This window comes from Siniperca chuatsi, linkage group LG20, assembly GCF_020085105.1.
Source record: "Siniperca chuatsi isolate FFG_IHB_CAS linkage group LG20, ASM2008510v1, whole genome shotgun sequence".
NCBI lineage: Eukaryota > Metazoa > Chordata > Actinopteri > Centrarchiformes > Sinipercidae > Siniperca > Siniperca chuatsi.
Window position 1 is genome coordinate 7,259,648 of NC_058061.1, and position 16,589 is coordinate 7,276,236.

The 16,589-nt window shown below is 41.6% G+C and overlaps 1 protein-coding gene across 2 annotated transcripts in view; it reads right to left on the reverse strand.

Moving 5' to 3' along the window:
* Positions 1 to 317: 317 nt before the first annotated feature.
* Positions 318 to 16,589, reverse strand: part of LOC122867243 (glutamate receptor ionotropic, NMDA 2C-like) — a 54,745-nt gene continuing 38,473 nt past the window's right edge. For both annotated transcript variants that reach the window (XM_044177777.1, XM_044177776.1), the window contains 8 exons: positions 15,469 to 15,637; positions 13,385 to 13,538; positions 12,790 to 12,915; positions 10,792 to 11,021; positions 7,425 to 7,585; positions 6,192 to 6,379; positions 4,501 to 4,733; positions 318 to 3,252 (listed from right to left, as the gene is read on the reverse strand). In XM_044177777.1, coding sequence (XP_044033712.1) covers positions 1,696 to 3,252; positions 4,501 to 4,733; positions 6,192 to 6,379; positions 7,425 to 7,585; positions 10,792 to 11,021; positions 12,790 to 12,915; positions 13,385 to 13,538; positions 15,469 to 15,637 — 2,818 coding nt within the window. In that variant the 3' untranslated portion in view covers positions 318 to 1,695. The remainder of the gene's footprint in view (positions 3,253 to 4,500; positions 4,734 to 6,191; positions 6,380 to 7,424; positions 7,586 to 10,791; positions 11,022 to 12,789; positions 12,916 to 13,384; positions 13,539 to 15,468; positions 15,638 to 16,589) is intronic.

Sequence of the window (16,589 nt, forward strand, 5' to 3'; positions counted from 1 at the left end):
CAGTTTTTGTACGGATTAAACAAACGTGATATAACATGTTGATTAGTGAGCTTTAGAGGTAGTGGTAGACAGATTTTATTACCTTTGGACAGAGCCATCATGATGCTAGACTTAGCTTACCGGCTAACCAGCTGACTGTATATTCATAACTACTGTACAGACATGACAGTGGTATCAATTTTCTCATCTAACTCTGGTTAAAAAAGCTAATAAGTGTGTTTCCCAAAATGTCAAACTTCTCCATTAAAATACTATTTCCCTCTAAAAAGTAGACATGGACAGAAAGATAAAGGTTCTACAAAGAAGAGGCACACATGCATGTTCATCCAAAAAGGCTCTTTAATTGGTCTAAGTGATTAATTACAGGGTGAGGGAGCCAGGTAATATAGATACTAGAATAGCTTTCAATTATCTCATTTAAATTTGATCATTTAACAGTTATAGGGATGGGGAAAAGAGGGATAATGAGGGAATATAAAAGAGTGGAAAAGAGAAAGTGATGAAAATCTTAATATAGGCCAACTGATAGAGTTAATACAGTAATAACAAATATTCCAGTAAATCAGCAACAGCTTTACAAAAAAGAAACACTCAGAATGTGCCAGAAGTGTGATTAGAAAATTTTAAGAGTGACTATAAATTCCTATCATATGTAGAATACATGAATATGACACTAACCAGCCTTAAATAACACATTTTCTCTATATCGATATAGTATTTAGATGCAGAATTGATTTATTGTGAGGCCCTGTGTGATGTTGTGCTGTACTGGGGAATCATAATGAGACCCAGTGAGGAACAAAAATCCATGGTTTAAGACACCTAGTGCTGGTCAGTGCTGTCCCAATACTTTCATCATTTTGCAGATTGTGTTCATATGGACTGCTTTCACAAAGTCTCTGTTTCCTCTGACTCATCACTAAATGAAGATTTGAAGGGTATAGCTCCAAAACATTATAAATCTTTAAATAAGTTACCTGAAATGCATTTGCAGATGTCTCAAAATGATTATTTCATTCTAGAAAACTGCTGCTCTTCTGTGTCTGGAGTCAAAATGTTTTAATATTGAATGTCTTATTTTGGAATTAAACTCTTCACGTATACGTCGCAGCTGTCTTCACAAATCTTGCTACAGTGGCTGCTTGTTTTTGGTGGCTGTATTTAAAGAGAAAATCCCTTATTCCTCCACAATTTCTCCCCAGCTGTAAACAGTTCATCTACTCGACAACACCCAAGACTGAATCCCAATCATCCACAATAAAATATACACGACACACACACAGCATGAAATCTCTGGTTATAGTTTAACCATGCGCCAACACCGTGGACTGCTGTAAATCTTAGTGCACATTAAAGCACAGAAAATACACAAGCATTGTCAGTAGGAAAGTTGCAAGTGAGTAAAACCTGCCAAATTCAGCTTTCCATAGCTTTCTCGAGGACAAATTGGTAATAGTGCAGTCTTCTTATCTTACTGTGTACATCAAATAATTCCTAAACATCTGTAAAATTTGCAGACCCAAACTTCTATTCTTTACTACACAAAGTCACATAGAAAATCCACAATTACTTCAAGTCATAACTTCCGCCCCCCTTACATTAATCTAACCACTACTCCCTCTCCACAGTCTTCTTCTTTTACTCCGCAGTATCCATCTTATGAGGCCCTTTTGGTTTCAGACTCAGACTCAGGTTTCAGACCTCAGACTCCAGACTGGACACCCGTCGCCATGGACGAAGTACGCAGGGGCTTCCCGCGGGATGGCCCCCTGCTCCCTGACCCACCTGGACCTCTGATCCAGTCTGGGATCCCTGATAGACCCCATAGGCCCCATACACGCTGTCCTGGTACAGCAGAGCCCGTTGGCTTCCACATCTCCCGCCACCACAAGCCAGCAGCTGGCACACTGGGCTGGGGCTCAGTTGGCTGCTGGAGGCCTGGCTGTGGTGCTGCAGGTCTAGGGGGCCATGGTAGAGGGGTAGTCCAGGGTACGAGTTCAGGTAGTGGGTGTACTGTCTGCTGAGCAAACTGGTGGCCCTCCGTACCATCCCCCGCCCTAACCCAGTCCCATGTCGCACTGCTTCTCCATACGTGGGGAGGTGGGTGGAGTGGGAATAGCGCAGCCTCTGGCCCTTACGTCCATTGGGCCTCCTCTGATCCTCCCTTATGTGGAGGTAGGTCTGGTTCCGTGGGAGGCACAGGTTGTTTCGAAGGAGGGCAGGGTTGTAGGCCTTTGCAGGTGTGGTCGGTGTAAGAATGCATGGGAACAGGTCTGGCAGGGTGGAAGGTGATTGGCTGGACAGGGATGACTGGGATTCGTCGAGCTGGCGTATCTGCTCATTTCCCCAAGTCGCCTTAAGGAAAGAGGGGCGGCGGTGTCTACGTCTCCCTCTTAGCACAAGGTCCTCCGGGGGCCAGGAGCTGTAGTTCTCCACACGAGGACACATCACCTCCCCTGAGTAGATGCTGTCAACGCTGGGGGCAGAAATGTGGTTGTCTTGGAGGTGGTTGGCTTTGAGCTCACTCAGACAGACAGAACTTTTGTCACTCTTTTCCTGGTCCCTGTGTTTTCTCCTCTCTTCATCCCCATCCTCACACTGGAAACTCTTGGACCTCCGTTTCCGTCGGGAGAAGCCTGCGTGGACATTCTCGTTTTGAGGCGAGGAGACCGGGTGAGAGGTATAGATATCAGGTAGTTGTAGATCAGTGTAAGGGATGAAGGGCGAATGAGGATGGGTGTCTACATAGAGTCTCCCAGTGCTCTGGTAGTGGTGCGGGTGCTGATGAGGGAGTGGCTCACACACGGCCAGGTGGGGGCTGCTGAGGCTGGAAACAGGAAGTGGCCGGTCATACAGACATGAAGAAGAGTGAGTCGGAAGAGTGTAGCGCAGTGGCGTTGGCCTGGTTACACCCCTCTGCTGTTTCAGAGAGGTAACAGCAGTCAGAGGGGGGGTTAGAGAGTGCTTGGGAAGAGAGCAGTGATTCTCCGTAATATAAGCAAATCCTCCTGGTACAGCCTCCGTGGCAACTTGTGGAATACGAACAGGCAAGCTGCCACCATGTCGACTCAACTGCTCTATGGTCTTGGTGGCGTTGTCCAGAGAGGTCTCAACATTGGCAGTGGAGACCAGGTCCTTGGCAGTGCGAAGCATCTTCAGCATGTTTGCTTGAGCGTAGTTGGAGGTCAGGTCAGGTTTGGCCAAACCAGATCGCCCAGGATCCTCCACTCCATTGAAACAACTGTAAATACCCTGTGATATGAAAGAGAATGACATGAATGAAAAAGATAAAGAAAGAAAAGAGAGAATAAGAAGTGGTAAAAGAGGCAGGGGAAAAGAGAAGTAGAGTATAAATCACCTAATCATTTGTAATTAAATCAATAGTTAGCCACAAACTGTTTAACCTTGAATCAACCTAGTGGTAATAAGGGGACAATTTCACAGACGAGATTTCAACCAATTTGTGCATCTCAAAGTAACGATCCACCTCGTAACTAATAAAAACCCCACTGGCAGTAAAATAAAAAACTTATTTCATTAATATCTAATTTTATCACTGAGGCAAGACTTAGTCACAAATTCATTATGCATTCTCCTGGGACTCAAAGAAAAACAGTTTAAGCTGAGAGGATTGCCTCAATAAACACGCACGGACACACACATGCCTAATGTCCCCTGCAGAACAAACCGTCTCTAACTGCATGGACAAACACAAAGCCAAATCCCATGACTGCTCTCTGCTTACAGTTGGCTGTGAGATCCGGAAAGAGCCAAATTTAATTTGGCCCTTGGGACTGCCACATGCGGATTAATGATCAGATAGTCATTTAGCCGTTAATCTGATAAATCCAGGCACAATGGTGTAATTACACAGCTGAGGAGCACTGAGGCTGGAGTCCATAGACATTTCCTTGGCTTTAACTTTAGCCAAAGCTTTTTGCCTCAATAACCACATCGGCATCAACAAACTGGGTACTGATTTAGGCTAATTGCAAATGAACATTAAGCAATCAAAGTTAAATGCTGAGTAAACACCAGAATTAGTGCTGCTTTTCATTCCTTTTATCTCTCCTCTCTCCCCTCCTTCTCATTCTTAATAAGAATGCAGTGCCATTTTAGCTAATATTTTAACAAGGCCTCCAATGATACCATGTAATTACATGCAAATACACATCCATTTGCACTAATTTATCAAAAGCCACTTCATGTAAAATAGCATATTACACTGAAAAAGCAAGCAAGCAACCACTCAGAGTCAAAATAATCAACCAGCCAATCTTTTAATCACTCAACCAAGCTGGTACTCAACTAATCCAATTGCAGCCAGCCAATCAGTCACTAACTAAATAATCAATGTAAAAATCAGTGAAGCAATTTCTCAACCCTACTTCCTTAAAACAAGCAATCAGCAATCAAACCGACAGAGGATCCATAAACAACGAGCAACGGGCTTTCCAAAACAACAACTAATGAATCAACTGACTAATTTGCAAATCTTACCCTACTGATAGCCAACAGGAAGTCAAGTTTGTGAGACTTGTGGAGGGAGTGTCGTAGTTTCCAGTAAAGCAGGTGTTCCCAGGCAAAGACCAGCAGGCTGAGGCCCATGGCCACTAGAAGCATGTAGAAGACGCCCGCCATGTTGTCAATGTCTAGCTTGCTGCTCATCACTTCGTTCTTCTCGTTCTGGCAGATGCCTGACAACCACACCGTCTCCAAGCGCTGGGTGTCTCCTGGAGGGACGGAGGTTTATGGGAGGAGAGGAGGAAGAAAGAGAGAGTATGAGATGATTTGACAGAGTGAAGAAGAGATATAGATATGATAGCCTACAATAACCTGAAGATAACCATTTATGCATAACCAACTCTATTATTATAGTTGGAATTGAAATAAAATTTTGATTAAGAGATTGAAGTGCTGACGATGAACTTAAAAAAGTTGTGATATTTGGTGCCAAAGTTTTTGCAGTGGCTGAAGTTTAGGACCTACAGACATCAGGACACTTGGTATCTTCCTGGATGATGCTCTGCCAGGCCTGTACCACAGCCATCCTCACTTATTGCTTTCTTCAGGGGCTTTTTCCATTTATACTGCGTTTATGTCATATGGGAGTTGATTTCCAGTTTACGACTTGTACCTCTCATGTCAACATCCAAGTTGTAATTATGACTGGGAAACTCTGATATAACTAATTTAAATACTGTAATACTGTAATAATACAGAAAGGCCTAAAAAATCTAAGTAAAATGGGTGCTTCATGTCAGCCAAAGGCCGCTATTCAAGGCAATTGAAAGGATATAATGGATATAGTGCTACATTGACCAGGCACAGTATTTTTTAACTGTCCCACAACCAATGCTGCAACAATCTTGAACTGTCCGATGCCAGGAACGCTTGCAAGTCGGAAACATGGTAATCTTTTCCATTCACTACCTTCTACAGCAGTGAATGACATGCGCGTATATAAGCTGTTATAGTCATTATTCTTTTTCAAATCCAGTGGAGCACTTAGCCAAAACAGTGAAAACATATCACCCCTCTTATACTTTCTGGCTGCAGTATACATGCATTTATGCTTTGGCGGTGTAAATGCATTTCAGCATGCCATCAAAGCACCTTTTGAATGAGAAGAATTTACAGTGCTTAAACACATCTCCATTAGCTGTTATTACCTCATAAACTACTCCTCCAGGCTTCTGAACAGGTGGCCACCTCTTGAGCTGCCCTCTCCTGAGTGGCCACCAGGGAGCATGGCCCATTTTTATCACTCAGTTACCGTATGTTGACCAAAAACACACTATTTATTATATCATCATGGAAAAGCTCAGAGTGTGTGTGTGGGGTGCTCTTAAGCTCTCAGAGGAGGGAGGATATTAACTCCACACCGGCGGCCGTCATGGTGAGTGTATTTGTGTGTATATAGGTAGGAAGGATATATGTGTGTGTAATGGAGATAATCATATCCCTAACTCTTCCTGCTGTTCTGCAGGATATTAACTCTTCCCTGTAAGCCCACTTCCCTGCTGATACAGCACACACTGAACTGGACTGGCGCCAGATCCATGGTTCACATACAGTGTGGCACACTGAGACAAAAATAAACATATGACATATAAAACAGAGGAAAGTATAAGAGTGTGTTTGTGCAGGCACGGGTTGTGTATCATATCATGTAAGGTTTGAGTGCCCACCGTCTCCGAGGAACTGCAGCAGTGCCAGGTCAATAGGCCGTTTCCAGCGGGAGTCCTTCTGCAGAGCGATGCCGTATCCTGTGGTGGCAAACACTTTCCCGCTGCCGATGGTCACCAGTTTGCAGCCCTCATCCTTCCCAGCCATGTAGTTCAAAACAGCAGCGTCGTAGATGAAGGCATCCAGCTTCCTGCATGCAAATAGGTCATCTTCATCTGAGAGAATGTTTAGCTCTTACAAGGTTTAATAAGTTCTTACATACATACATGTTATAATTCTATTTCTATCTCTATGTTCCTCTGTTAAAGGATCTTACAGTAGCAGTGGTTTTACATGTTTTAGCCCAGTAAATACAATATGGTGTATACTTCACATGGCTGCTGACCGCTTTCAAAGGCATACCATAGGTCTTTAGATTTTTCTTACCCCGCAGGCTGGTATTGCTTTCAGTTTATGAGACAGAGTCAGCTTGCTAACATACTCAGAATGACAATGTTAACAAGATCATGTTCAGCAATTAATGTTTACCATGTTCACCATCTTAATTTAGAATGTTAGCATGCTAACATTTGCTATTTAGCACTAAAAACAAAAAGAACAGCTGAAGCTGATAGGAAAGTATAGTTTCCTAGGTATTTGGGCATAAATCAAAATATTGGACAAAGTAAATATTGTGCTCTGGGGACCATTAATGTCTGTATAAAAATTTGTGCTAATCCATCTCATAGACGGAGAGATATTTCAGTGGATAAGTGAAAAGTGGTAAAAAAAAAAAAAACTGGTAGCGTGGCTAAAATTAAAGGTGACAAAATGTTCACACTGATGGATTAACTATTCCAGACAAGTTTTAGATCTCTGAAAGTTAATTTTTCATTTCACACTGGCAAAAGAAAACCAACCAAACTATATAAAGTATACACAATTTGTAGTTAATGGGTTCAAAATGTGCAAAATCACTTCAGGTGTTTTGAGCTTGTTCTTCGTGAAGATTGGATGTTTGACAGCACTTACAAATTAAGTTGCAATAGACATAATTTTTTTCATCTAAAAATAAGCCCATCACATCGACCTAATTTACAAATAAGCGTTACAACAGGACATCAAATCTCTGATGTATAATCCAAATTATGATCATTATTACTGTGGCGTCTTATGTCTTCACTGGCAGAAGGATCTGTTAAATAGAACCTCTTATGTAATTGTGTAACATAGTTAAAATTTCAGTAAAACTGTACCCGGTTTTGAGGCTTTCTAGAGCTTCTTCAACCCCCTTCTGGTTGTATTTCATCATGTGTGTGTGCATGTCAGGGTAGTTGCTGCGGATGTTCCTCTCTGTGCTCCCGTTTGGGACCGTCCCGAAGCGAAAAGGAGGGTAATGCTCATGTGGTTTCTGGAACTGTAGGGAGACAGAGTATGAGAGGAAAGGGAAGAGGGGAGAAGATATGAGTGATGAGGAGAGGGAGACAAGAGAATCGAGGGAAGTAAGAGAAGAAGAGTTTTGGTAACGGGGGGGGCGGAGAAGGGAGCGAGGAGAAAATGGAAGGAGAGGAGAGAGACTGAAGGGAGCGAGAGCAGAATAGGGGAGGATGGGAGAGAGAAAGAGAAAGAAAGAAGACAAGAAAAGAAAGGGATGAAAGGGATAGGAGGTGATGAGGAAAGAAGAAAGATGGAAAAGGTGACATGGAAGAGGGAGGAGACAGGGGGAGAGAAGGGAGGGAGAAGAAAAATGAAGAAAGGTAAAAGAGGGAGGGAGGCGATTTAAAAAAGTAGAGTGAAAAGAGTAGAAGAAAGTAAAGATATGAGTTGGAGGAAAAGGGGGAAAGAGGAGAGAGAAGGGAGAGTTGGGTAAGACAGAAAGGGGGAGGAATAATAGGAGAGTAAGAAAAGGGAGGGCAGGAAGAAAGAACAAAGAATAAGGAAAAGAAAGAGAAAAAAGGAGAGGAAAGCAGAAATTAAAAAGAAAGGAAATGACAGGAATGAAAACAAATGGAGAAAAGAGGAGAGAAAAGAGAAGAAAGGAAAGGAAAAGAGAAAAGAGGAGATGAGAACGTAAATGGAAAGGAAAGAATGAAGAAACAGAATAGTAGAAATAATTGTGAAAAGGGGGACCAGAATGAAGACATGGGGTGGAAAGTAGTAAAGAGGATGAGGGACTACTCAGTTAAATGAAATCCATTTTAGAGTCATTCCATTTGTTTCCAAGAATGACTTTATCAGCAATTAAACTCAACGCTGTATGAATGGATAAGATACCATTCCCCTCACCTCAATTTGATTAAATCTGATATCAGTCAACACACATCGTTTGGAATCATTTCACTGCCCACAGATGATCCTAATCCAGAGTAAAGTTCACATTTCACGAGCTGATATATTAATGCAGGATGAAGCAGAAATACGTCTGTTGGAGCTCAATTAGACTGTAAACAGGAACGATCTATTCATCTTGGTTATGGCATTGACCTTTTGAGCCGAGCGCAAATGAATGAGCCAATCAAAATGAGAGCGTGTGAGTGGGTGTGTGCATGAGTGTTAATATAATCACTCTTCAGCTGCAACTGCAGTCGATTCAGTTGAGGTGCTACATGTATTTTTTTCATAATCAGCTGTTCGAACAAAAGCACCCGTCACCGAGAGAAGATTAGAAAGTAAAGGAAAGGTTCTAATTTTTTCAAGTCTATCTTAATACAATACTCACATGGCCATATGTACATTGAAATCATTATTAGTCATTAATTAATCATTAATTGCACTAGTAGCAAAGAGATTCCTTCCAAAAGCAATTTCAGTTTAAGTAATGGGGAGCAAAATCCACAGTCAATTGGCACTCGTCCAATTAATTAATGCCAATTAATTGCTAGAGTTTATTTATAGGGGACAGTTCACAATAATCAACACTGACATTTAACAACATTGATGGGGGTGCACCTGCAGTCCAGACGCAACTAAAACCTAGAGTAAGCTAGAGTGTCTGAGCCATAGACTGTATAAAAACGTGGATGCAGTGTCCATGACATCACCCATAGGTTTCTGAAGAGCTGTTGTGAAGCTGAAAGTGGGCGGTGGAAGTTGGGCATTTTAACATGGGGATTAATGGGTATTTACTTATTTTTGGAGCCAGCCTCAAGTGGCCATTTGAGGAATTGCAGTTTTTGGCACTTCCGCGTTGGCTTCATTTTTCAGCCTTGGTGGTTGGCGCTTGGTCTGAACATGCAAAAATGTGAAATTTGTCTACGTTGTTTACAATTAAACATGTATGAAGAATTAAGTTTTGATTAATACATTAATAATGAATGGACATCTACTTGGGTTTAAATGGAGCTTCTCTTTCAAGGAAATTTCTATTTTCCCTATAATCAGTACCACATAACATAATTCTTTCCATACAGCCCAGTAAAATAAAGCATTATCAAAATGACACATTTCGAGTGGGGCTGCTCATTAATTGTCATTCATTCTCTCTTGATTTGGGTCTGTTTGTGTCAACTGCATTTTGAATCAGGTCTGATTATCCTCGGGTCTATTCAGATCAGATCAAGTTCTGACTATCCTCAGGTCCCTTACGGATCAGGTCTCTGTTTTGACAAAGATTATTTATGCTTGTCAGGTTTGGGTAGGTTTTCAACAGTTCTGTTAGACAGGGCAGGGAAGCTGGAAAGTATTGAGAGACGGACTAACACATTGTTGATTTTCATCTTTTTTGTGGCATTTATTGACAATTAGAAGAATATAAAATAACACTTGCCTTATCCTTTAAACCTGCGAGATGTGAACCCAGCCAGCCTACGGCTTAAACCCGACTAATCCTCGGCCGTGTAGGATCTTAGAATTAGGGGCAGCTGAGGTTGTGTTGTGCAGGGTAATTTATATTGGTCCCTTATGCTGTGGGACATAATACATCTGCATAAAGTTAATATAGTCAGTTAATTCAACCATAGATCACTGAGGTGGCTCTGCTGATCCCTGCCGGGGAATTGTTTTTACTCTCTGTGAAGGATGAAATGCTTTCTTGTAAAGCTCCTCTGAGGCCCTGTTTCCAGGTTGAGTGTGTGCGTGTGTGTGTGTGTGTGTGTATCCTGTTGTCTTCTGTGGTTTGACTGTTTTTAATCTTTTGATATTTCTTGATCTTGTTTTAACAGTGTGAGCGAGACGAGAGATGGAGACGGCACAGGGGGAATATTGATGGACAAACCAAAATACTGACAGGACAAGTCGAGACACAGACACCATCTGTATTGACAGAAGGCAGTAATTGATTAGTCATTCATGCCACTGGGCTCCCCACTGATAGGAAAAGGACAGAGACGTTCACAACAAAGTCCTTTTACTTGACTTCATCTTAAAGGCTTTCTGCGAGTCTTTTGTCTTTCTTTCGTTCATGGTTTATTAGTCGATGCAGAGTGATGAACAGAGAAAAGAGGAGATGATGTGGCATGAGCTGGATTTAAATACAAAGACAAAGAAGCGGTTTGCTCCATATCTCATGGCTCCACAAAAACAGCCTGCTCTCTATATGTCTGACAGGACTTTCAATAACTGTCCTGCCCCATAATTACTCTTTGGTTATTATTCCAAGTGAAACTTGTTTATTCAGTCTCTTACCTTCTTGTCAGAGAGCCCGGACACTGTGTCAATATATTGTTCCTGGATCATGAAGGCAGCCAGGTTGGCAGTGTAAGAGGCCAGGAAAATGACAGCAAAGAAGGCCCAGACCAGGACCATGATCTTACTGGTTGTTCCTTTCGGGTTTTCAATGGGGACCGAGTTGTTGAAGACAATGCCCCACAACAGCCACACTGACTTCCCGATGGTGAACGTTGGACCACCAGGAGCTGAGGAAACAGACGGAGGAGAAAAATGAAAGGGCTCTGTTAAGGATTGTTTCACCCCAATTCCAAGAATCATGTCCAAAAAGAAAGGGATCACTAAGATTCAAGTCTTCACCCAAATAAAAAGGAGGTGAATGGAACAATACCATGACCATGCTGTGAACACTTTTCGTTTGTAATTCCCCTCCAGAACGACACCTAGGAGTGTCTTTTTATCTAATGCCACTATTGGCAGGACAATAGATAGACATCAGTGCCTTTACAAATTGTAAAAATATTTTTAATAATAATTTATAATAATTAATAATAATAACAATTTTATAATTGTTTTCTCATCTTTACGTCTAGTACTTTCTCCCGTGTGCACTGACGTAAAGACGAGCTACTGTAACAAAGAGTTTCCCTACGGGGATCAATAAAGTATTTCTGATTCTGATTCTGATTCTGATCTAACACAGCTATGGTTAAGGTTTCTTTGGGTTTAGGCACAAAATCTACTTGGTTAGGGTAAGGGAAGGATCATGGTTTGGGTTCAAATAACCACTTGGTTGAGGTCAGGGAACGATCACTGTCATGGTGAAAAGAAACCAGTCAGTTAGGAAACAACAAGCAAATGGCGCTCTCCCATGTCAAAGTCAGATGTTTTGTTGAACCATCCAGCCACCCTGACCTCGTTCCTCTGCAGACCTTGTGGCTCTATACTGTAACAACATCATAGTATTTTGTCCTTTGCTCCTGGTGGACAGGAGTCATAATTCCTAAAGCAACTAGTGGACTTTTTCAATTGAATGTAAAAATATGTCGTTATTAGATTATTAGCTGCTTGGGATGACAGTCTTGTTTTAATTTGGACAATTTTTTTGATAGAAAGTACTAAATTGTAGTAGAAAGAAATCTAAAACCAAAACTATCTTCATGGCTGATACCTCTAGAGGTAAGTGAGAAAATGTTTTTTATAATTTGGGTGAAGCAACTCTTTAAGTCTAAAGTCAACAACTTTTGCCATAGATGTATTGACTATCAGTCTGATGACATTGTTTTTATGTCACAAATTTGTTTCTACACATTCTCTCATCAAGCAAAATATGTCTACTGTTCACTGTGTAAGTATTCACGAGCCACCTCACGCCCTTCTGCAAACTGCCAAACAACAATTTCACAGCCTCAGCCCATTTCCATCGCTCTCTGCCACCGTTGCTCATGTGCGGCAACGGAGGGTGCCACCGCCATCAATCACACTTCGATTAGCGCAGCGACGAATGCTAATTAAAACAGGAAAATGACCTTTCGGACCTGGAGACGAGGCACGCTCTGTCAGCGCTGCATTCTGGGATTGATTAGCCCTCTCCAAAATCTTGTTGAGGAACTCTTAACGTTGCAGAACGTGTGAACGGGGCTGGATTTAGTGGCGTGCACACAGGCTTACTGTAAAATGCTTTCTAAGCAAATTAAGTACATTTCATAGATCTTTTTTTCATTTCACAGCTTCTGGCTATTTTCTGGCTATTTTTTGATGAAGTAAATACAAATAACTACATTTATTCTTGCCATATTACACTCAGAAAACAGCAGGCATTGCAAAATATGTGGCATTAACAAAATATGATATACATGGAAATCTGTGGGATAAATATGGACTTTACTGGAGTTTTTCTCCTGCTTACCTCTGTAGCGATGATGCTGTAGTGATCATTCACTCCTCTATCATCCACTGTACTCAGGAGGAATACATTCTACCAGTAAAAGTGAAACAAAGAGGAGTAAAACTCACATTTGGCCCTGACCAGACTGCGGTTGTAGCCGACTGGACTGAAGTATTCAAACACAAAAACTGTCACTGCCACCACGGTCAGGCACATCACAAACATCATGACCCAAACTGCTGGGCTGTAGGGCTCTGGAGGAGGAGGAGTGAAGGAACAAACAAACATAAGGGATTAAAGTAAGTCTCTTTTGTACTTCCTGCTTCTAAACCCCAGCCTGTGATAGGGGTTACCATATGTAGTAGTAGGATAGCTGATGAGAAAATGAGAAGACAGAAATACACTGTTCAGGATTTTGTGCTGAATTTTGTTGTTTGGGGTTTGGAAAAAGGATTTAGGTGGGTGTGCGGTACGTAAGGGGATTTAGTTGTAGGCTACAGTTATCGGCGGGATAAAAGCTTAATGGGAAGTTTCCTGAAGTGTCTGCAGAGACAGAACTTGTTTAAGTAGGCCATCCTGGGTGAAAGTGGTGAGAAAGAAGGTGGCAGCAACGTGGCTGACACGTACTGTACATCAAACTCCAGGATAATGGATGTCATGACCGGTTTGAACTAGCACAATCAAATCAAAATGGATGTAGAAGAAATAGTTGTTTTTTCATACCAAGAAAGGCAGATGGGGAAACTGTCCCGTTGCTGCGGGCTACCATGACGCTGATGCCTGTCTCAACAAATGGCACAGAGAAGTCTATGATTTCCGAACGCTCCTCGTTGATAGTGAGAGAGCCAATGGCCATGTCAGCTCGACTATACACAACCTGAGAGAAGAAAGACAGAGACAGAAAATAAAGTAAAGCACTGCAGAGGCATTGACAGTGGTCAGCAGTGTAAAAACATGCTTTCCTGCATTCATTCTGCATTTGTACCAAACGATTTTGGTTACTGTATAATTCTGTAAAATAGATCTGAATGGGTATATTTTATCACAAAAAAACCTGCTTCCCAGTGTCCCAAAGGACAGGCTGCCAAGCTCCTCTTTGCTGAAAAAAGAGCAAATTCTGAATTTTATGAGCAATCCTGTTTTTGAACATGGAAGCCACAATGCAGCAAACACTTTGTGCTCTACAGTAAGGCATGACTCTGCTAATGGCTGTCTGCAGAGACATGAAAAGATATTTGTCTCATCATCTGAGCATCCAGAGAGAGAGAATGCTGCATCTCAGGAGTGCTCATATCCAAGCTTGCTTTTCTGAAAAGCAGGAATTTTGCAGAGAGAAATCTGTTTTTATAAATGTAGCACACACACACACACACACACACATACAGATACAGACCCAGACCCAGAGCAAAACGCCTGCAGGCACAGAAGCACAAGTAAGAAGGCTCTCCAGAGGAACACCTGTACAGGGCGTTTTACTTTCAGATGCAACTGCGTTTGATGTGGCTTGGTGTGTGGGAGAAAAATGTGTATTAGCTCCATATGTATATGCATGGTCTCACACCACTGACCTAGATAAAAACCCATCAAAGAAACTCTCTCGGCCATGCAATGCTAGTGTCGCATCATTACTACCATCCAAAAACTGTACTGTAGTGCAGAGGTGTACATCTACTCAAGATTACTGTCCTACTGTACAGTTTTGAGGTACTTACATCACTACATCTGTGTGACAGCTGTACCGATTACTTCATATTTTAATATTAAAAAATGAGATAGGCTGATAAACTCTGACTGTTGGATAAAAACCTTGTACCACCAAAATTTCAACTCTTTTTAGGAACTTAAACAGAAAAAACAGCCCTTCAGCTTTTGTTTTTTTCAGCCAACCTTGTTCTCAGTTAATATAGGAGCATGTAACCCTTCAACTGGTCTGAATGCACAAAAATCCTCAAAGTGGTTTTCACACTTCCTGCTCCCTCTTCATTCTTAAGGATTTGAAAGCTGGTCTCTTGGTGAAATTAAACGTATCCTGAAGGATATGGTGTCAGCTGTTTTGGTGTTATTTCAATTTCATATTTTCACATTATATCAACACTTTAAGTGTTTTTAAGGTAATTTTCACATTAAAGCTGCACTAATCAATATTTTTATACTGATAATGGGTCAAATGTCAATGTGTAATGTGAAAGGGGTCACTCATTGCTCATTGTTTTGGTTTTACGGCCCGCAGCTTTACTGTTTTGGTTCACTCCCATCGACCACATTTCCGATAAACCCACTGTACCCTACCTGCCCTGCACTAAACAGCATACAGACAAAGTTAGCGACTAGTTTGTGAACACATTGGAGGACTTAGCTGCTAAACAGCCAGATATTTCCCTCAGAAGTTGGTGGAGACCAAAACAGAGCTCAAAAGGAGTGATATTGCACTTATATTCGTCAGGTGGCCAGAAACATGACTTCATGAAAAAAAAAGTTTTTTTCCCATTTTTTGTTATTCTTAACAGGATTATTTTGGTTAAATAAGATGAGGAGATAAATAACTGTATGCATTGTTCCTTGAACTATGGGTCAACATTCACTGCTGTTTTTGGCGATATCTAGCATGCTACACACAAATAACTTACCTCTAATGTAATTAGATCATGCCATAGCCCAAAGCTACATTTATTTTAGTTAGATCTGTGGATGAACATTTTAAAACACCTTGCTCTAATAATAACCTGTAGATGGCCACTGAGAGACTCAGACCAGCTGCTGCATTCAGGGAATTATCCTTCTTTAAATAACTCAGCCCTCAGTCTCACCTCCCCAATCATGCCGTTCCAAGTCCCACGGACCAGCTTGCCGTGTTTTCCATTGGTAACCAGGTAGAGGTCGTAGGAGAACTTGATGGTGCGGGACAGCTTCTTCAGGATGTCTATGCAGAAGCCCTTACAGCACAGTTTGGTGTAGGACTCTGAGTGGCCGATAATACTGTAAGAAGGATGAGAAAAATCAGTGCCACACATACAGTAAATACAGTTTTGTTTTTAACATCTTGTGATCAAAAACCCTCTCTGGCAGCTGGGACTGTTGTATCTTTAGCCTTGTAGATTAAAGCAGTTTGTTTCGTTTCAGAGAGTGAGTGGTAAATAGTCGTCATGCTCACAGTGACCATCGGGCTGAGTGAAGGGCAGACGATTGCTGGTTCATTAGCTAAAATCAATGTCTGTTAACAAGATGTTTTTCAAAGAGATGGAGGAGATGCCTAAAAACTGCAAACACACACACACACACACAGAGGCAGTGTGACAGAGCACACAGTGGATGGTTGAGTGACTGTGATGGCCTCAAATCAAAGGCCATTAATGTGTGTAACATGTGAGAGACACTCACTTCCTCTCTGTGGCCTTGCTACTTAATGGGGTGTAGAAGAAGAGAAGGACAAGAAATGGTGAAAAAAGAAGAAAAAATTATAGAATGAAAAATAATGGAGAGTCAGTAACAGCAACAGAGGGCAATGAAAGGTGTGTGTGTGTGTGTGTGTGTGTGTGTGTGTGTATTACTAATGTTGTGCGGACATAAATCTGTTTACACAGTCACATTGTGGGGACTCGCCCTCCTTATGGGGACAAAAGGAAGGTGTCCCCGTAACGTAAATCGTTAAATTTTAGGGCGAAGACTTGGTTTAAGGTTAGGGTAGGGTTAGGTTTAGGCAAGTAGTGGTTAGGGTTACGATTAGGGTAAGTCTACAGGGTATGAATGTCAGTCAATGTAATGTCCCTTAAAGTGAAGAAAACACGACTGTGTGTGTGTGTATGTGTGTGTGTGTGTGTGTTTGTGTGTGATTGAGATAACCTCAGCATGTCTATGAGTCAGTTTAAGCCAAAGAGTGATGAAAAATGAGCATGTGAGTGAATAAATAAGATATTGAATGGAAAAAAGT